Genomic DNA, 22636 nt, shown 5'->3' with positions numbered 1-22636 from the left:
CCATAAAAATGCATGTTCAAAATGGCCCTGAGCACTATGGGACTTCTGAGGTCATCATCCCCTAGAACTTAGAACTACTGAAACCTAACTAACCTAAGGACATCACACACATCCATGCCCGAGGCAGGATTCGAACCTGCGACCGTAGCGGTCACGCGGTTCCAGACTGAAGCGCCTAGAACCGCAAGGCCAAAAGCATGTACTTTGAGAATCTTTTTCTCGTGATGTGTTTTAGATATCAACGTCAAATTTGGTCAAATTGTTTATTGATATTTCCTCTACAAACTGGCTGGAATTTTTTCGACCGGAAATGTCGAAGAGCAAAGGCGGAAGTGCCGTCTGAATGAAACAAAATTTCGATGTAGACCTCCATGTGCGGTATGTCACAGGTCACCGGATCGTGTGGAATCAAAATTGACGTTAGCGAAGTATATAAGATTCTTTAGGAGTTGTACCTCGCTCAAGTTATTTGGACCATAGGAAACAAAATGGCTGCCATTTGAAAAAAAATAGGTTTTTTCATCGATTTTTCGACTTCGTCGGCCAAGTAAAAATATTTATAGTTGATGGATCGGAATAAAAGTGCTACGACTCCTAGACAATTTAGTTAGCTTCGTCGGGAACATAGAATCATGCCAATCGGTTTAGTAGATTTGAAGTTACCATACCACGTGATAAAAAAACGCGTTTGAAGTTTTGACTACATATAAATGCAATATTATGCAACTTGCGTTCAATCTGATGTTCCGGGTCCATAAACTAGTCCTTCCTCTTCCTCATAGAGGGCATTCTGCTCGATCTGGGCCATCCTGCGTTGCTCCAGAGCCGCTCGTACGGCCGATGACAAGCGGTTTTCGGCCGCTTGAATCCGGTGGTCGTCCGAATGCTTGGCGAACTCCGTCGAATAGAGTCCCAGTGTGACGTCCATCGTTGTCACGGTCTTCAGAATTGTTGAATACCTTTCGGTGAAGCTGCTCACTGCCAGGAAAGTCGCAATCTCCACAGTCTTCGCACCAGAATGCAAATGCTTGGGGGCTAACTTCCAAACACAGACGTTCAAACTTTCATTCGAATTTTGTGTGTTTCCTGCCAAGCACTCGTCCTCCGAAAGATAAAAACTGGTACATGAAAAAGGCCGATTTAAGGCAGGTGCATTTTTTTTTGTTCAGCCGCGAATAACAAACATTTCCGTTCCGTATTCGGGAAAACCGTTTCAGCGGTGGTTTCTAAACACTTTTACGGTTACAAAAATGAAATTTAAAAAAATCAATTTTTTTTAACCAGGAGATAGTAAACCTCCCCTTAAATATGTTACCTAGACAAATTTATTCCCGGAATTTCATTACTCTTAGTTATTTTTTGGTGTTGCACTTTCTGTCAACAATGTACGTACAGCATCACTTATTATACCGGGTGATTCTTATAGACGTTTAAAAATCCCCGAAGCAACCCAGATGTTGCTGAGATAATAATTTAGTGCAGGACACGTGGGGCCACTAATGTCGTCAAATACCCCAGAAGTGGACGACAAGTGTTCAACTCGTTACATCATTAGGTGACGTACGTTGCAGCACGTACACGTGTGTGCTCGAAGGTACGATTGAGCGATGCAGTAGTTGTATTCGAACAAGCGGTGCAAATTTATAAGACATTACGTGTATGTCATCTGTTGCAAGGGTAGAAGTTACAAAATCGTTGTTCTTGCTGTAACCGAGCAAAGGCTCTTCTTATTTCGTGTTTTTCTTTTCCTTTTCTCCTTTCTTTCTTTGTTTACACGCTTTATTCGGTGTGTAACGTTTCGTGTATGTAGGCCAGCTAATCGGCCGCCTGGAACTGGTACGAGGCGAGTTGGATATGTTGTGCGGCTGAACGCTACTGGGTGCGAGAGCCAGACGACAGCTATGGGACGGGCGAGCGCAGGCCGTGACGCAGTCGCAGAGAGCGCGTCGCCGGAAGCGGCTATCTCCCAGCTGGGAATTTGGACGGCTGCTGCTCGCATTGCCTCGGTGCAGAATGTTCTCCAGGAAATGGCCGAGTTTTAACGGTGGCCGAGATACAGCTCTTTGAGATTCGACAAAAACTCACATCAAATGTTAATGCAAATCTGAATATATTTGCGATCTCAGAAAAATGAGGCGCATCCAATGACAGAATGATGTTTCAATAACTTTAAAACTACAAAAGTTAATGTCTCACAACACATAAACATTTTCATAGTGACTCTCTGAATTAACAACTTTAAATTGATTAACTTCTCATGTTTAAAACACTTAACTCTTTCTCAGTAAAAAAGATACCTGTTAAATTTTCAACTATTCTAAAAAATTTAAAATTACTACGAAAATTTTTCATAGAACTTAGACGGTTATCCCCATGTTGTTTTGTAAATAAATTTAGTATTTTCTTAGAATCCGTTGTCCTGATCTGTTTACTGACATAATGAGTGTAATCGTTCACTAGTCGCATCACGTGGTAAAATTGTAATGGGGAGATAACTTTTGCTAACTGCAAGTGGGCTAAATATAACGTTACACCAAGCCACTAATCTGTTCTTTAAGCCACACTTTTTGACATACCTTCTTAGTTCGCTGTGTTGCTGCAGACGTCGTCTTAATTTTGACGTTTATATAATAGGAATTATATCGTTTGTTTTACATTTCTTATTAATTTTATACACTCTGTGGTCTTCAGTAGTTCAATCTTGGTGCGTTGGTAGTGCAGTAATATCCCATATACCTGTCAGAATACAAGACTATCTGAAAAAAATGGTTCAAATGGCTCTGAGCACTATGGGACTTAACAGCTGTGGTCATCAGTCCCCTAGAACTTAGAACTACGGAAACCTAACTAACCTAAGGACATCACACACATCCATGCCCGAGGCAGGATTCGAACCTGCGACCGTAGCAGTCGCGCGGTTCCGGACTGCGCGCCTAGAACCGCGAGACCACCGCGGCCGGCCAAGACTATCTGACATGAGTGCACGTCGTCGTCAAAATGCAGCCTATTGACTGTGAGAGTCCCACAAGATCTAATGAGTACGACACTTATTACCTCGCAATATGTTGCTAAATATGTACTGAACTGTCAATAATCTATCACAGATACAATCTCAGGTGCACTGACAACATCTGGAGCTAAGTCCGTTGGTGCGAAAATACATTTACTAAAGATACTGCCTGTGCACGTAGCAAAGACAGTGCATACCAAGGATACAACTTATAAGCTTTATACCGCGCGGTTCTAGGCGCTGTAGTCCGGAACCGTGGGACTGCTACGGTCGCAGGTTCGAATCCTGTCTCGGGCATGGATGTGTGTGATGTCCTTAGGTTAGTTAGGTTTAAGTAGTTCTAAGTTCTAGGGGACTGATGACCTAAGATGTTAAGTCCCATAGTGCTCAGAGCCATTTGAACCATATAAGTTTTATATCGTAAAGTCTTTTCATCTGTCGACTTCATACAGCTTTCATCATAGTGCTATAATTGTAAGGGGCAGTACGATAGGATGGGAATAGTTATTTATAACGTAATAGAGGCTATTACATGGTTTATCTGTTAATAAGCTCTCACATTGACTTAAGTGCTCGTAAATGAGATGAAGACAGAGCTCTGATACATAATACTTTGTATGCGTATACATTTTACGAATATGAATGGCGTAAAACGCTCGCCAGCAGTCAAATTCACTGTGCAGCTCCACGAATTGGGACAAAGCTTCACAATGCCTTCGCACAAATACAGGATGCATCCTTCGATGCTTCGTGCGACTTCAACAAACGTTATCTCAGATGAAAGCGCTGCACTGTAGCTGTCATCCCTGAAAGCTATTTTCTTTATCGATTTACTGCGTTTTTATATCTGTTTCATTATGCAGGTATTTGTCAGAACATCATATCCACCACAATTACACAGCAAATGAATACAGCACGAATAGCTCATACATCATGCTTGTGTTTTTATTTAATGGACGCATTACTATTTTGCCAGTAACTTTATTTAAGTGTTGGTTGCAAGTGCTGTTAAAAACTGTGCTAATTAAAAAGCGGTCAGTGGATCTGTTAGCGGACACCACGTTTCAAAAGAGAATCAAAAGACGCTTCTGTCAAGAAGGCACAAATGATCGTTTAAAACGTATTTAACGACAATCTTTGTACGGCGTGTGTTTTTTATCGTTTGCACGCTTTCGCAGACATACTGCCCTATTTACTCAAGAACAAACCTTCATCTACGAGATAGTCGCGTCTGTAGAGCTTGACAACGATGTATTCTTGGTGGGGATGAGCTTCAGCTAATGAGAGCTGGACAGAGGTGTAACTGCTGGAGTCAAGTGAAGACTGGGACAACTGCTGGAGTCAAGTGAAGACTGGGACTTTTAGAGTGAAAAGCTTAACGGAGAGACTCTAGTCATTTTTACGTTTGTTCTTGAAGAAGGCAGACCTGCCTGTGATACGGTGCTTTATTCGGTCGTGTGGCTGACAGCCGCAACGAGACTTTAGACTTTACGTCGCGTGCTGGAAAGAGGCAGACTGCGTACGACAACATGCGTGATTCGGTCGTTGATTCTGGGCGCTGAACGGCCGCTATCGTACTTCTGAAGGTACTTTATAATTCGAGAGCTCTGAATGTACCCCACAGTAAGACTCTTCTTCCGCTTGTAATACGGAACTGTGCGTATGCGGAGTATGAGATATTTTATCCTTTCTATGGCGTGTGTTAATTTTTAAATCATCATGTTGAACTCTGAACTGTTCTGAGATGGTAAATTTTTCGTGTATTTTGATCAGGACATGCACTTAGTTTTCGCGAGTCTTCGTTGACTATTTAGTTTCGGGACTTTTGCTACCATTCTCGTACCGCTTTCCTACATTTAATGATGGTATCTTCTGTAGGTATTTTCACTGACTATAGTAAGTTCACTTCCACTTTATGTGACATGTCCTTTCTCGAATAAGCATTAATCGACTTAATTCTCTGTCACCTTCTCCAATTGTAAACGTTAGATTAGAACCCTTTTTGCTAAATTATTCGTTTCAAGAAATATTGTTATGACGATGCTTCGGGAACTCAAATGAGAATCCCTGGAGGGAACGCGACGCTGTTTTCGAGAAACAGTATTGAGAAAATTTATAGACCCGCCATTTGAAGCTGACTGATGAACGATGCTACTGCCGCCAGAATACGTTTCGGGTAAGGGCTACGGAAATAAAATACGAGACATTAGGGCTGATACGGAGGCATGTAGACGCAGTAGTAGGAGTATCTACGTATAAGTTGAATATGTGTGAAACCACAAAGTCATCGCCAGTGATGGAGCTTCCAGTGATTAAGCAATCACAAGTGCGCGTTGTTCAGAAAATGTGAGTGGGCCACTTAGTCCAAAATCTGAAAATGGTAGTGATGATAGAGCCGATAACAGTGCAGCAGGTAGTCCCAAATCAGAGAAGGGATATGTAATTGCGAATGATTCAATAGCAAGGTTAAAGGAAATTCTGAAAAACGGGTGCGTTGAATAAAGAGATAGGTTCAATAAAATCAGAGACAGGTTCAGTGGAGACAAATGTGGCAGAAACAGTAAAAATTAAGTCAGATATTGAAAGGCCGATTGAGTTAAAATTAAAAGCCGTAAGGGCAGATGCAAGCAAAATTTCTGAAGAGGTTGGTCTGCTTAACACCGTAGTCGACACAGTGGAAAACTATTTCGTGGACAAGATGGAAAAGCTACATTACGTGCTGGGTGCTGAGGTAAAGGATTGTGTGCAGAGGCAAAATACACTTGAGGAAGAGACCAATAAGTCTGTCAACAAATTGTGAGGTAGAGTGCTTAAAAAGAAAAGATTTTGAATCAAAATTTAATAAAGGAACAGCAGTTTAAAGACATCAGGGCAGAATTAAATACTTTAGCAGAGAATAGTCGTTTCTGAACAAATTCTGGACGGAAGCGAAGCAAATGCGTCTCCAGAATGTGTCCCTAAACGGACCAAGTTTCAAACACGTAAGTGGGCGGGTGAGGAATTTTTGTGTGCGTGGGGTAAGTTAGCGCACATAAATCGTCCTCTGGGAGTTTAGGACGCTTGTGGAATATTTACAATGGGATCTCGTCCGCAGTCCGACCAACTCCGTCGATAACTCTAAAGATTTCTTTGAAAAACTTAACCAGGCATTGAAATTCAATAATGATAGTAAGGAATTGTGTTCCAGTAGAGGAGCAATAGTACCATCCACATCAATTTTAATGATCAGAACAGAAACAATTATCAATGTAATAATAATTTTCAGAGGAGTAACGGAAAACTAAACAGGGAACAAAGATTTGTGAGGCCGGAGCCTCATGAAATGCAACAACAGAATTAGTGATCGGGAAACTACAGATCGCCATGTATCAGGTGCAGAGATGGCGAAATAAACCGGCGTTGTAAAGGACACGTAATTTTAAAAATCCTATGGGTGTCGAAAATTCGGCAAAAAAGCGAAAAATATTGGAGTTGAAGGTTATGATAAATAAAAATAAAACGGGGAGTAATTTTGAGCAGTGCAACCATAAAGAGTGTGCAAGAAATATTGTAAACATTGAGAATCATGCTTCAGTGCCATTGACAGATGGCTTCACAAGATCGACGCGATGAGACATTTTGGTGACGTGACAAGACGTTGAGAATGATGGTTTGCAACTCGAGTAGCTAGGTGAAATGCGACTAAAGTATGGGAAACCTTGTAAAATTACGAAAGTTGGTGAAAAATACTTAAAACTGAGATACGACAAACTTGTGTGTGAATAAGGGTACAGACATGCTCGCATGGGTGTAAGATAAGAAAATCATTCCTTTCTCCCAAGAATGCGACTGACAACTGATGGTCCATACTATCCATGCTCTGTGGCTTCAAGTCCTGCAGAATACCCACATGTTCCACAAGTGGATATACATTGTAAGCCACATAAATGAAAGACAAAGTGTCCAAAGATTTGGTGGTCATTATGACCGTCGTCTAGGACACCAAAACTGTGATCATACACCAACGTGTGATATGCCCGCCAATATGAGGAATCAGTGCTCTTGATCTCTTCGAAAATGGAACACTGAGACATATGCTACGATGTCACTATGGGACATAAGTTTAAATGTAGAGGCCATTACCTTTCTAGAGCTGTTTGGAGATGCTCCACAATGCTGCAAGTTCTTCAAGTTTCACATTTTTTGTTAATAAGAAACACCACCTCTGTCATTTATTTCAAACAGCCGGTGTGTTGTTGTGGGAGTAACATAGTTTACATCATGTGATGTCCAGCTTTCTGACAGCCAATGGAGCGAAATGTTTTAATGCCAGTTTAGCACTTCATGCAGGCCTCAAAATCATGGTGGAAAAAAAGGAAGGCGATGTACAAAGGTGTTGTCATACACTACTTGGATCTGTTACAGCAGAAAAACAAAGTATCGAACTGCTTATGAAAGAACAACACAAGGAACCCTGTCTTGTGATTGTTAGTCTGTGGAATATGGTTCTCCTACAGAACAGCAGTACAGGTGGCAAAACATACAAAAGGGTTGAGCATGGGGACTTCGGCCACTGGACACCTGGTCCAACAGAGCAATACACATATATTTAGTAGGATCACCACATCGATGTCAACATATGTAAGACATTTGTTTTTGATATTGGAGAAAAGATTGATGCAGTAATATCTTATCGAGTTCTATGCCAGGTGATGTTAGTTTCGAAGTTTTTATAGTTACTAGTTTTACCCCATTTGATGTTATAAAAAGAACGAGGAATATATATATATATATATATATATATATATATATATATATATATATATATATATATATATATATATATAGAGAGAGAGAGAGAGAGAGAGAGAGAGGAGAGGGGAGAGAGGGGTGGGGGAGGAGGATTGCGCTATCAACAAAGTCTCTGACATCATTACACTGTCGTATTTCTAATGCAGTAATCACAGGAATATGATAAAGGAGATGTACAGGGTGATATTTATAGACTGTCATTCGATATTGATGACTTTTAGATGTTATGCTTCTGAATTTTTGTTCGCAGTCCACGTATGCTCCACATGGTTGTGAATTTCTTCCTGTACGTTAGTGTGCTATTTTTCTGATAGCTCTCTACCTAGTCAGCGACGGATGGAGGGCCAGACTGCCTTGTAAGTAATGGAATAGTGCTGTCCGAAGATGATAGGATTTCGAGAGAGGTAGCACGGGTCTGTGACTTGCTAGAGGACATCTCTTATTCATGGAATCATGTGGTTCCAAATGCTGTATATCGGAGAATGGAATGTTCATGAGAATACAGTAGGTAAGTGATACTCTGAGGAAAGGGGAGTTGAGAGGTGAGCTCTAAACCGCATCTTCTAAGTGTCACTGGCAGATAGCATACGACTCACAAAGAGACTACAGTGAGAAAAGTAGGAGCTTGTACAAAGAAGTTCTGTCCTTTGTTTTCTAAATAAATAAAAGAGCACATTCTTCTGAGGCCGGAGTGGCCGAACGGTTCTAGGCGCTACAGTCTGGAACCGCGCCACCGCTACGTCGCAGGTTCGAATCCTGCCTCGGGCATGGATGTGTGAGATGTCCTTAGGTTGGTTAGGTTTAAGTAGTTCCAAGTTCTAGGGGACTGATGACCTCAGCAGTTAAGTCCCATAGTGCTCAGAGCCATTTTAACCATCTGAACCATTCTTCTCAGAGTTTTGTCTCTCTATAAATGGATGGACTGACATCTTAATAAGTTGACTAAATTTACATTTACATCGATACACTTACTTCGCAAGCTGTCCTGCGGTTTGTGGCAGAGCGTACGCTGTACCACTACTAGTCATTCGCTTTCCTATTCTACTGTGAAACAGAGTGGGTGAAAAAGACTGCCTCCTTATGAGCTCTAATTTCTCGTATTTTATGTTATTGGTTCTTATGTGAAGTGTCTGTTGGTGGTGGCAAAATACTTCTGTGTTCAGCTTCAAATGTCTGTTCTCTATAGTGTTCCTCAAAAAGAACATTGTCTTCGCTCCAGGGATTCCCATTTAAGATACCTGGCGAATGTTATCTGATTGTTGAAAAAAAATTGTTGTTATTGTTGTCTTCAGTCCAGAGACAGTACTGTACCCTTTCACCACCGGCTACCCATGTAGATAAAAAAATGGCACGGTACTATCCTTGCAATGCGAGGGTAGTCCCGAACTTTTTTTTTTTTAATTTGTATTTGGTTAAACCTAGTATGTGATCATAGCCAGGAGGAGACCCGAGCCCCTGGTAACCCCAAACAAATGATTAAATTTCATAACTCAGTTTGTTATCTTCAGTCCTGAGACTGGTTTGATGCAGCTCTCCATGCTACTCTATCCTGTGCAAGCTCCTTCATCTCCAAGTAACTGCTGCAACCTATATCCTTCTGAATCTTCTAAGTGTATTCATCTTTTGGTCTCCCTCTACGATTTTTACCCTCCGCACACATCCCTTGATGTCTCAGGACGTGTCCTACCAACCGATTCCTTCTTCTAGTCAAGTTGTACCACAAATTCCTCATGTCCTCAATTCTTTTCAGGACCTCCTCATTAATTACGTGATCTACCCATCTAATCTTCAAATTAATTGCTCACTGTGAAAAGTGACCCTCATGGTCAATTTAATTAATTAACCTATCAATTCGATATCAGTGACGTGCCACTGGGCGGTTGGAAGCGAATGCTAGAGGGCAATGGGTATGATTCGGAAGCTGGAGTGGCAATCAGACGTTTTTTCAATCAGGCGAGATGTTTCAACGAAATTTCAATCTGTCACCTACTCAGGGAGAGATTACCATCACAATAAAATAAGCTATATTACCGAATTTATAAAATGATACGTCGCATAAACCTGATATTTACAACTTCTCTGTGCGGTTACCTTAAGAGGCTTTGTATGTGATGAAGCATTTGATTAATTTAAGAGTCGGAAATAGAGGAAGCATCGTATGACACAGGTAGAACATGCTCTTAGCACTCCGTCACAAATAAATAATGAGTTTAATATTCTAGTCCTGTGATGCAGGATGTAATAGATGTTAAGCTGGTTAGAACAGATTTTTTTTTGGCTGATGAGGGAATACTGAGAGGATATATAGCCTGTGCCATATTGTCAAAGGATTTTCACAACAAGGAACGGTACATTAACGATGCGAGTACACGTGTCTGCCCCGACATCTTCTGTCTTCGAAAATAACTCGTATAAAACGGAGAAATCTACGTTTTGCCTGAGACATACTCCGCAAGCCACCTGACGGTGTGTGGCGGAGGGTACTTTGAGTATCTTTATCGGTTCTCCCTTCTATTCCAGTCTCGTATTGTTCGTGGAAAGAAAGATTGTCGGTATGCCTCTGTGTGGCCTCTAATCTCTCTGATTTTATCCTCATGGTTTCTTCGCGAGATATACGTAGGAGGGAGCAATATACTGCTTGACTCCTCGGTGAAGGTATGTTCTCGAAACTTCAACAAAAGCCCGCACCGAGCTACTCAGCGTCTCTCCTGCAGAGTCTTCCACGGGAGTTTATCTATCATCTCCGTAACGCTATCGCGATTACTAAATGATCCTGTAACGAAGCGCGCTGCTCTCCGTTGGATCATCTCTATCTCTTCTATCAACCCTATCTGGTACGGATCCCACACTGGTGAGCAATATTCAAGCAGTGGGAAAACAAGTGTACCGTAACCTACTTCGTTTTCGGATTGCATTTCCTTAGGATTCTTGCAGTAAATCTCAGTCTGGCATCTCCTTTGCCGACGATCAACTTTATATGATCATTCCATTTTAAATCAGTTCTAATGCCTACTCCCAGATAATTTATGGAATTAACTGGTTCCAGTAGCTGACCTACTATATTGTAGCTAAATGATAAAGGATCTTTCTTTCTGTGTATTCGTAGCACATACACTTCTCTACATTTATATTCAGTTGCCATTCCCTGCACGATGCGTCAATTCGTTGCAGATCTTCCTGCATTTCAGTACAATTTTCCATTGACAAACTGCCTACTGGCTTCTGTCTCGGGTTCTTCGGCCGACCTTCATCTAATGATTTTTCCGACGTTTCGCCAGCACGAGTGGCTGGCATTGTCAAAGCTTCACCCTCCATTGCCGGTGGTGAACTGGAGCCGAGCTCGCGGGCGCAGAATATATGTACCTGGCGCGCCAACGTCCGAGGGCTTCTCCGCGGTCATTTCCGGTGCGGTTCTCCTCTTGCTACCTGCGACGGTCGTTCGATGCAGTACGGGAAGCCAGGATCCGTTTACCTTAAGGCTTTCCTCTTTCTTGCTTAAACTATTCGCGTGTTTTTGTATTTCAACAGCTTCTCTGAACAAGCGCGTGTGATAGTGCTTCTCTACAGCCAGAACTTCGGTGTCGGCGAATTTTATTACGTGGTCGGTCTCATTCAGTGCGTGCTCTGCCACGGCCGATTTCTCCACCTGCCCCAACCTGCAATGTCGTTTATGCTCTTTGATCCTGGTGTTAATGGATCGTCCAGTCATTCCGACATAAACTTTTCCGCATGTGCATGGTATACGGTATATTCCCGACATTGCAAGTGGGTCTCTTTTCTTCTTCGCCGATCTAAGACACTCTTTGATCCTCCTGGTCGGTACGAAAATCGTTTTACGCCATGTTTGCGCAATATACGGCCGATTCTGTCCGTCACTCTAGCAATGTAGGGCAGAAAGGCCGTACCCGACATTTCTTTTTCTGGTTCCTTACTTCGCCGAGTGTTTGGCTCTGTTACACTTCTAATATAATTTGTGGAGTACCCATTGCTCCTCAGGACAGTTTCCAGGTGTTGCATTTCTCATTTGAGGTGTTGCGGCTCACGTATTCGTCCTGCTCTCGTTACGAGCGTACTAATCATGCCTCTTTGGGGCAGGTGGAAAAATCGGCAGTGGCAGAGCACGCACTGAATGAGACCGACCATGTAATAAAATTCGCCGACACGGGAAGTTCTGGCTGTAGAGAAGCACTATCACACGCGCTTGTTCAGAGAAGCTGTGGAAATACAAAAACACGCGAATAGTTTGAGCAAGAAAGAGGAAAGCCTTAAGGTAAACGGATCCTGGCTTCCCGTACTGCATCGAACGACCGTCGCAGGTAGCAAGAGGAGAACCGCACCGGAAATGACCGCGGAGAAGCCCTCGGACGTCGGCGCGACAGGTACATATAGTCTGCGCCCGCGAGCTCGGCTCCAGTTCACCACCGGCAATGGAGGGTGAAGCTTTGACAATGCCAGCCACTCGTGCTGGCGAAACGTCAGAAAAATCATTAGATGAACGTCGGCCGAAGAACCCGAGACAGAAGCCAGTAGGCAGTTTGTCAACAAGTGGCCCCGAAAGCCTCAACAATTTTGTACAATTTTCCATTCTTACAACCTCTCGATATACCACAGCATCATCCGCAAAAAGCCTCAGTGAACTTCCGATGTTATCCACAAGGTCATTAAAAGCGGATTTTGTACGCTGGGGAGAGACTATGTCGGGATGGAATTGCAATTAGAACTACCGGGTGATCAAAAAGTCAGTATAAATTTGAAAACTTAATAAACAACGGAATAATGTAGATAGAAAGGTAAAACTTGACACACATGCCTGAAATGACATGGGGTTCTATTAGACCAAAAAAAAAAGAAAAACCACCCCATGTTGCTAGACACGCGAAAGATCTCTTGCGCGCATCGTTTGTTGATGATCGTGTGCTCAGCGGCCACTTTCGTCGTGGTTGGCCTCCCATGTCCCCAGACCTCAGTCCGTGCGATTATTGGCTTTGGGGTTACCTGAAGTCCGAAGTGTATCGTGATCGACCGACATCTCTAGGGATGCTGAAAGACAACATCTGACACCAATGCCTCGCCATAACTCCGGACATGCTTTACAGTGCTGTTCACAACATTATTCCTCGACTACAGCTATTGTTGAGGAATGATGGTGGACATAGTGAGCATTTCCTGTAAAGAACGTCATCTTTGCTTTGTCTTACTTTGTTATGCTAATTATTGTTATTCTGATCAGATCTGTCGGACATTTTTGAACGTTTGTATTTTTTTTTGTTCTAATAAAACCCCATGTCATTCCAAGCATGTGTGTCAATTTGTACCTCTCTATCTACATTATTCCGTGATTTATTCAGTTTTCAAATTTATGCTGACGTTTTGATCACCCAGTGTATGTCCAAGCTGCACCTGCTTGACCCGCAGTGCACTGCGGCCAGCGGTACAAGTGGTCATGCGACTTTAGTCGATTGGGAGTCATGGCTTAGCTTAGTCAGTGACTTGCGGTTAGCTATAAGGAATGCTCCGACCTGTTGGCTCTTGCCTGTGATGGTGCTCTCTGGACGACTGGCTAGCGAAGTAACCAGTATGTTGGATGAGCAGCGACAGGAACAGACGTGTGTGTTGCGTGAGAAGATTCAATATGACGGGTGTTTACCAGGACAGTTATTCCACACTCGTAAACTGGTTGGTTGACTGATTGGTGACAGTATCTCTGGCCTCTGAGTGTTCGGTAGTGCCGCTGTTTGGATGCCGGGTTTTGGATGTGCAGCTGCTGGTGCGGCTGATGCATGTGCGGGTCTCCACAACTGGCATCCGTGATGTGATGTGATGTGATGTATCGGGCAGCAGCACAGCAGCAGCTCCCGACAGTCTGCGTATGATGCACTCTTTGCAAAAACAAGTGTGTGTGATTGGCAGGATTTTTTCACCCATTATGTTTAGTGGAAACGTTGTGGCGGAGGAGGATGCTTGTGCTGTCAAGCATTGGCGCGTACAAGACTTTGGATATATTTAGCGCTACAACTTATTTGTGGCAGAAATTTAGTCACTTGATTTGCAAAATATTTGTGTGTGATTCTCAAACGTACAATGTATGTCTTGGTATGAAGAAGAATCGTCATAAAGTGGTGGCGAATGTTTTACGCGATCTATTTGACACCTGTAAATGTTGAAACAATGAATTTGATAGGGTGGTGCAAATGCACTGTTTCCCACTATATCGAAATTGCGTCAGGGCTCCCTTTGTCCCTAGCATTAGCCAATAGGAACCGATGAAAACCACTATTTGTGTGGTTGGAGACGTTGGTTCACACACAACCAGGACTTAGCCACTTGGGAGAGACAGGGACAGGAAGCGAATCTGGAATTTCCTGATCAACAGAATGGTGCCACCTGATTCTTTGTTTGGGGCCACGAGATCAAAGAAGACCAACATCTCATCCATGGTCGGTGGTATTTATCATCATGATCTGTAATTAGGACATTGGGTGATGTTGCCTGGGTGACAGACGCAAAGGCAGGGCGACCCCAAACAGCGTGTAATATACCACACTTCATCCCATTCCTCGGTGCCTACAGTTATTATATCAAGCGAAGTGGGGATGGAGGTGAAGATGTAAGCTTTACCCAAGTGGGGGAGTCCGGTCTCCCACAAATTGATTAAATAAAGAATATGCATCAATATATTATTGAACTGATTTGACTGCCATGTTGTGAGAGCCTTCCTCTTCAGTGCAGACTCTGTCTTTTGCCTGGAAATTTCTTCTGTGAAGGGTGGGGACAGAGGGGCTGAGGGGTGGGGGCTTGGGAAGCCCTATGGGAGTGACACTGTGCACTAGCTCAGTTGATCCCTGCACATCAAGATGAGCACACACACATTAAAATTTCGCAACAAATCTACAGTGTGAAATTACATAATTAGGATATGGGTCATACCATGGAAAATCACCCAGAAATTTTAGGAAATGACATCCATCATCAAAATCCTTGAAATTTTTGGGTAGTGGAAGTTTACCTACATATATTTACATCTCCAGAATGTAAATGTTGCAGGTCGTTTACTTTTTCACTTATGATAAAAAGAAGTTGTATAGCTTCAGGAGTTCAGGCAATAGTTCCTACAGATTTTCAAGGGAAGCTTGAATCTTTTTTTAGTTAAAGAGGAAGGTTTATTTTTTATAGTCATCCTTCTTGTAGTCAATATCCACCATCCCCAACTCAGAAAAAATTGTAAATAATTTCTTTTAAATAAATTCCATGCATGGACACTATAATTTTTTTAAAGTATTTCCCCAATACACACCTTTAAAAAATTAACAATACTATTATATATATTCCATTATGTTACATAGGAAGAATCACTTTGTAGAAATAAAGGGAAGTGTGAAAAACAACGTTATTGTAAAAGAAATATTGAATTTGCTAATTCATGACTACCACTTCACCATTAAATTGCTGAAGATGGCTACACTGGATTTCCCTAGGAACAAATCATATCTGAGAACACTGTTTTATTGCCACTACATGTATAGCATCATCCAGTTCCTTTGTTTTGAGTCATATGTTCACTGAGCATGGAGTTCTGAGCTCTTGTACTGAGTTGCACCCAGAATCAATTATTGGTTAAAACTTCAATTGTTGCAGTTTTTAACTATTCATTCCAATACAAAAGTAAGTCCCCTAATGTTACAATAATAATGTGAAATATTTTTGTAATGAAACAATGGGATACAATAATTTTTCATTATTTAATTACTTTTTATGTTACACCAATCATCTTTTGAATTATTTACGAAAAATGTTGGTTTTATGACTGAAGCAGTATGGAAAATACAAGTAGGCAGTGTTTTCTTGGCCAGTATCTGGAAGATATATATGATAATGCCCTGACTTGTGTGAATGATCTGATCAATGAAGAACAAGAACTTTTATTATGGCGAAGCAACAGTCATTAATACTGTGATTTAAGTGTTTCATGTGTGTGTGTTCAACACGAAGGCAGGTACCAGCGCAGATTCTCTCCACATAAGAAAATTTGCTGTGATCCCTTCAAGCGCCATAAACGATCTGTTTCATTTGGATTGCGTGAAATTAGTTTAGAAAAGACAAAGACCTTCAAAATGAGAGACTTAAGCGTTATTCTTGGGGAGAAAATGTGCCCTACCTGTACAAAACTTATTAATGAAAAACAAGCAAGTGACGATTCATCGCCAGATTATATAAATGACAGTAATGTGAAAGTGCAGACCCTGAAAAATGTGTGCTCAATACTAGCTTAACTAGCTTAGGAGTATCTCCTGCAAAGCTGCATTCAATTGCTTGGCATAGTCAGTATGCAGCAGCCAAACGAAAATTTTAATCAGGAGCTGGGGCCCTGAAAACTAAAATTTCACATACATATCAAGCTGAGTTGGCAGCTGATGCAAGCTCTATCCCTGACAGTAATGTCACAGAACTGGAAGAAAAGGCAAAACATCATGATGAACTCATGGACAAAATCAAACAGGAAATTGAATTTTCAAACAATCGTGAAAAATTCAGTTACTTACTTTTGTGCTGCCATCTTGGTCTCGACAGAAAGTCAGTTCCAAATTTCAGGTTTCTGAATATTTGGTACGACAAGCAAGAGCTTTTTAAATGGAGAAGAATATTTTATCGATTGCTGAGCAGAAAAGAGGAAAGACATTTCCACATGATACAGTGCAAAAAGTAAAGAATTTTTATTTGAATGACAAAGACACAAAAATAATGCCTGGGAAAAAAGACAAAAGTGATCACCAGCGAAAATACCTATAAACAAAAGTAATTTAACTGAACTGTATTTTCTCTATAAAAAAAAGTATCCTGAAGACAAAGTAGGATTATCAAAATTTGCTTCTCTTCAACCAAAACAGTGTATTCTTGTAGGATCATCAGGAATACATACCGTATTCTAACAGTTTGGACGACTTAAAGTGGTAAAGTATGTATGCAAACTTCCACTGACTTGAGATGCTCGGCCGACCTTCTTTGCTGGCTAGCCTGCTACTGAAAACTCTCTTTCTCTTCTTCTCCGAAGTATGCTACTAGCTACAGCAATTTCTTAAGACTCTTTCTACTTATAAAAATAAGTAGACTTACTAATTTTCATTTGCTTCAATTATCGACGTATACTTAAACTTCAGACATGTTACAAATCCCACTCTTCACATTAATACATACTGTTTAGTAAGTCTCTCGTGTCTCCAAACGACAGAAACAAACTAATTTACATTTACGAGAATGTTGGCTTACACACCATGTCCATTATCAACATAAATCAGAAACAAGGGTAAGACAGAAGTCATTTTTCATTAACAATAGTCACTGACACTATTATCTCAGAGTTACATAAATACTCCATGGTCCTCTCGTACGCACTTTCACTAAAACTTCCATGGATCGTCCGACAGGTACTTGTCCATGCCGTTCGACCGCCATATCTACATTCTTCCTCCGACTGAATTTAAACCTGCACCACAGACATGTCACACGCAGTAGGTAGGATTATATCATCCCACACTCACATCTAAAATATCATGTGTTCGAGAAGGTAGAAGGCCGAGTGGTTCTAGAATTTACACCGAAATTCTCGAATCACGACAGTATGTGTGTGCCTTTACCACCAAAACCTTAAATTGCATCTAAATTCCATTTCTATTAGAGAAACATACGAAGATCTAACGAAAATAGTAACATGTGATATAAATAAGCGAGCCTGAATGCTTCGTCTGTGTGAAAAAGGCCCGCCAGTTCATTGCTCCAAAACCGCTTAGAAAATGAAATAGAGGAGTATGATCCTGATGAGATGGTTCAGTACAGTCAGTGGGTATCAACTGATAGAATGACTTTAAGTGTTCAGATCACTTCAATATAAGAGTTCTGTGACACACAAATTAACAAAATTGAAAAACTTCTTCACACTCTTTTATTTCTCAGTCACAATGTGATTATCTAATCTCAATTTTGTTGTTCAAGATGAATTACAGGGGTACAATTGGAACAATGGCAGCTGCACTCTTCACAGTGTCCATATATATATTACAAAAAGGACAAACAGCTGCATGCAAAAAGTATTTGTATGGTTTCTGATGATCTACAATATGATGTTGTCTTGGTGTACCAGACTATACTGAACTTTTTCCAGAAATTCATCTTGCATGTGTTGGATATTTCACCGATAGTTGTACTGCAAAATGTAAATATTGTAAGAATTTTAGAAATATCTGCTACCATGAACACGACTTCAACATAAATTGTAGCTGGTCCTTTTTAGCTACTAGCCATGGCAAATCTATCTGTGAAGGTATTGGTGGCAATGTTAAAAGACTTGTCACAAAAACAAGTTTGCAGAGAGGGTATAAAGATCAAATACTTACAGCTTCACAGCTTGAGAACCTGCGAGGCATTTCAGTTCTCTTTGTTTCAAAAGATGAAATGGTACAAGTCACACATTATCTTTCTCAGCACTTCACAAGTGCAAAAACAATTCCTGGAACACGATCTGTGCATTACATTGTACCAGTATCACCAACCAAGATTGGAGCAAGATGGCTGAGCTGTGACACAGATTTTATTATCGTGCATGATTTTTCCGATGCACTTCTGCCACTAACGCCAGAATGCGCTGTACAGCCCAACTGCTATGTTACATGTGCATATGACTTCTTGGTATTTGGAAATGGTTGAGAGGGTGAATTGTGAAGAAGTAGATGTTACAGTAAGGTTCATGCATCCTCATAGACCATCCCACTCCTTCTATTGGTCTGATAATGATGTTTGGGATGTTTCTTTCTCTCATATTCTATGTGAAGTTGATATCACCACAGCAACAGGCCACACTTATTCTCTGAGCAGAGAGTCCTCAAAGTTGGTGGAAGAAAAGTGGTTCTCATAAAAAAAAAAATATTATCTAAGCATCAAAGTGTCTCGTGACATGTGCAGTTCCGAATCAATTTGATTGCAAATTGCAGCACCAGCATTTTGTGCAGGTTTGACAATGTTGGCTTTTGACAAAATGCTTGAATATTATGAACAAAATGCTATGTATTTTTACATTGAGTTAATTTGGTTGTCGCAGAGGTAAGAAAGTGTTCATACGTCCAAGTTGCCCTATCTTTTATAATGCGTAATTTTGTTTAAATATTGCAATTTTTGTTCAGTTTGGATATTGTTATGTGTACTTATGATGTTAATGTCTCTTGGGTAGTAATTGTATTTCTCTCCAGAATAGTTCTTGTGTGATGAAACTTTATTATTTGTAGATCACTTTCTAATGTTTTCAGTGTTTTCTAGAGAGGGGGGCGGCAACTGTCCAAATTTTTTTTTCTAATTTAACAATAAAAATAAAAAAATTAATTTACAAAAATTTAATTGGACCATTCTAACATGTTTTCAGAAATTACATGTCCATAAGGATATTCAGGAAAAAAACTGTCAGCGTACCAGTTTTTGTTTAAAAACTGCAGCCAATTTTCAAATTTTTACATTTTTCTTTGAAGTAACGCATTGCATCAAACTTTCAGCAATTGCACAGTACACAAAATCTCGTTCACAACTAGATAATGGGTGTCATGGCCTGGATGATGTGACATGGATTGACCCATATGTAGATGCTGTACACGAGATTTTCTCGCCAAATAAAGAGATTCAGCTCCTTTATAAATAAATGGTGTATCCTCTACTATGTAATTGACACTGACTTCAACCTTGTATCGTCAGATCCATCCTGTCCAGCACAGATTGAGTCTTTTCCTGCTAATTTCGAGGTGGAGGAGGGGAAGGGAGGGCTGGGGGATTTGACAGAGGGGGAGGGGTTAACTAATTGATCGATTTAATCAATTAGGTAATTAATCTGATGTCAGAAGTTTGCTCATATAGGCGACAGGGAGGGTTGGGAATTGCACAGAGGGGTAGTGGAGGAGGATTGGGTTGTGAGGTTTCTTAGATTATCCTCAGGGGGTCAGAAATCAATTAGCATAGCAATGAATTAAGGAGAGGGGCAGAGGTTACATGAATAACCACTTAGTAGAGCAATAGGTTGAGATCATAAATCAATCAGCCGTCACAATTTAAGTAATTTGCGTGTTAATTTGATATCAAAAGTGCACCAGAAAACCCATTGGCATACTACTTACGTGCTGCAAGTAAGGTAGTTTTGCTAAATGGGGACAAACTGGAGGGAACAGTCGCTGAGAAGATAAGGAGCAGAAAAAGTCACATGGACGTATGGCCAGAAAAGCGTTTTAAGGGAGATATACATATTTGAAATATGACATCTTTTTTATTAATCGTGGTATACTACAATGGGATGGTAGTTCTGCAATTGCTCAGTGACGAGGATATTGCAAATAAATAATTATTCATACGATGCAGTGCCAAAAGATAGAGCTAAATATACAGTTGGCAACTTTAATTAATTTACAAAAATTAAATTGTACAATTCTAACGTGTTTTCAGAAACTACTAATCTTAGTCTACTGTATGTGCTCATTGCCACTGACACAGCTAAAGTTTGCTGCTACATGATGGTGGTCCATCTCAGTTCTGTATTTTCATTTGGAGACATCTCAACATCCACCCCTTCTGACAACTCGGTCGAGGTTGTCCAGTCGTATGGCCCACCCAGTTAGCAGACCTGGACACTTTAAATATGTGCCTGTGGGGGACATGTAAGAAATCGTGTACTGTAGAGTGTATCCCAGATGTGCAGACACTGGAACAAAGCATTCTGGCTGCCTGTGACAGCGTTGAAGTGCACATACAACCATGTGCATCAGTCGGTATTGCATAGTGTTCAGACTTGGTTAGAGCCACTTTGAACACATTTTCTAATGGTGGTCTCTTCACAGCATATTATGGACAGTATTGTGCTGTAAAGACCTAATACCTTGTAGAATAGACACCACTGATGTTTAGCCATAGACCCCAAGACCTTTCTTGCTCTGTATACTCTGAAATCGTTTCCTGTAATTTGTCCCCATTCAGCAAAATAAACTTGATTTTCTGTCCCGTACAGCTCTTTCTAGTACCACGAAAGCCACCCCAGATGTCTTACATCCTATCATCTGATCCCCTCATCAAGCTACATACATTCCTCTCCTTGCTGATTCTGTGGAGAACGTTGAGCTATCAGTCCACTTTATCTTCAGGGACCATGCATAAGAGCACATCGGAAAAGCTTTGATGGTCCTCCTGCTAGGAACTGACAGCTGTACACCGTGTTGCAGGTGTATCCAGAGCTGGGCCGCCTTACCGTCACCTACCGCGAGCTGTCGCAGCGCGCTGCTGGCGTCGCCTTGGAGCTGAAAGAACGTGGTTTGAAGCCCGGCGACGTGCTAGTGGTGGCCACCAGCATCGTCCCACAGTTCACGCCTGTCATGGCCGGTGCTCTGCTGAGGGGCGTCACCGTAGCTCCGATCAATCCAGGATTCGACTCCAGTGAGTAAATCTGGCTAGTGCTTATGGTAACTATTGGCGTGTATAATAGTTAAGGTCAGCAGTCCCCTAGAACGTGGAACTACTTAAACCTAACCTAAGGACATCACACACATCCATGCCCGAGGCAGGATTCGAACCTGCGACCGTAGCGGTCGCGCGGTTCCAGACGCGTCCAAACTCCTGCAGTATTTTAGAAAGGATAGTACTTTTCAGTGGACTGCTGTTAATACTGTTTATTCACTACGACTGCGATTTCAGCCTTATGCCTAGCGTTCTTTTTAAGAGGACACTGTCCTCTTGTCAGTTATATTTACATATACCTAGCGTGTAATAATTTTCGTGGCTTACATGTAAGAACGGAGCACTTGACTATCCAAGTCATGTCACCAGTGTGCATAACTTCCACTGTGCATGGGATGTGCGGGTCGTTGTTCAGATAGTCTTTAGTACGCAGGATTCAAGAACGAATCTTATGTGAAGTGCAGCAGACGTTTTTTATCTGTGGCAGTCAACAGTATATGCTGATTAAAGAAAACACTTCGGAAATGTTTTCGACAGCATTAGAGAACACAAACTCAAATATGATTTTAAAAAAGTGACTGAAAACTATACAAGTGTTAATACAACAAAATAGAAAATTATGTTGTTCATCATTTAAGACGCGAATTTGCGCACGTATTTCATCAGTATGTCTAGCAAATTTCGTCTGGCAGATTGATTTTCGCGTTGTTCAGAATTAATGACGACGTATATCGTGAACTATGAGTTGTACACTGATATGCTTTTGTAGGTACGTCCAGTAGTATATGCGTCCACTGTATATGTGCCTACTGCCTGTGAAGTAAGTTCTGAGTAGAGCTAGTGGTAAAGAATTAATACATTAAAATGTCATGTAGGATGCGGCAGTTTCTCACGCATGACAGTGTCTATGACTTCATGATACATTTTTCTTGGTACGTTCAACAGCATCTGCGGATAACATCTGCGAAATATGTTGCGAATAGAGTTAGTAGTAACTGTTAGTATTGCATGATGCAGCAGTTTCACACGCATCTTATTGTTCATGACGATATATATCCTGAACTATGGTCGTACGATGATATATTTTTGTAGGTACATTCAGCGACATATGTAAGTTCTGTCTGCAAAATGTGTTGCAAACAGAGTTAGTAGTAAAGAAGCAATAAATTAAAACGCCATGTTTCCTGTGGCAATTTTAGTGCATTAACTGCTAAAATGTAGTAAGCGATAGAGATCTCAGTTTCGAGTACCGGTCGGGGCACAAATTTTCAACTCTCCCCATTGACATTTATCAGCGCCTGTAAGCAGCGAAAGGTCTGGATTTCATTGTGATTTCATTCTGTCAATATTTGTACTCACTTAACG

General features: G+C 41.2%; 1 protein-coding gene across 3 annotated transcripts in view; it reads left to right on the top strand.

Annotated features, from left to right (window-relative positions):
• The window catches only part of LOC124804874 (4-coumarate--CoA ligase 1-like), a 241601-nt gene that overhangs the window by 55489 nt on the left and 163476 nt on the right, over positions 1-22636 (top strand). For all 3 annotated transcript variants that reach the window (XM_047265238.1, XM_047265236.1, XM_047265237.1), the window contains exon 2: positions 21040-21250. In XM_047265238.1, coding sequence (XP_047121194.1) covers positions 21040-21250 — 211 coding nt within the window. The remainder of the gene's footprint in view (positions 1-21039; positions 21251-22636) is intronic.

Source organism: Schistocerca piceifrons, chromosome 7 (genome assembly GCF_021461385.2).
Source record: "Schistocerca piceifrons isolate TAMUIC-IGC-003096 chromosome 7, iqSchPice1.1, whole genome shotgun sequence".
NCBI classification, from domain to species: Eukaryota; Metazoa; Arthropoda; class Insecta; order Orthoptera; family Acrididae; genus Schistocerca; species Schistocerca piceifrons.
Note: the sequence above shows the minus strand (reverse complement) of the source record. Positions and strands in the feature narration are given on the sequence as shown.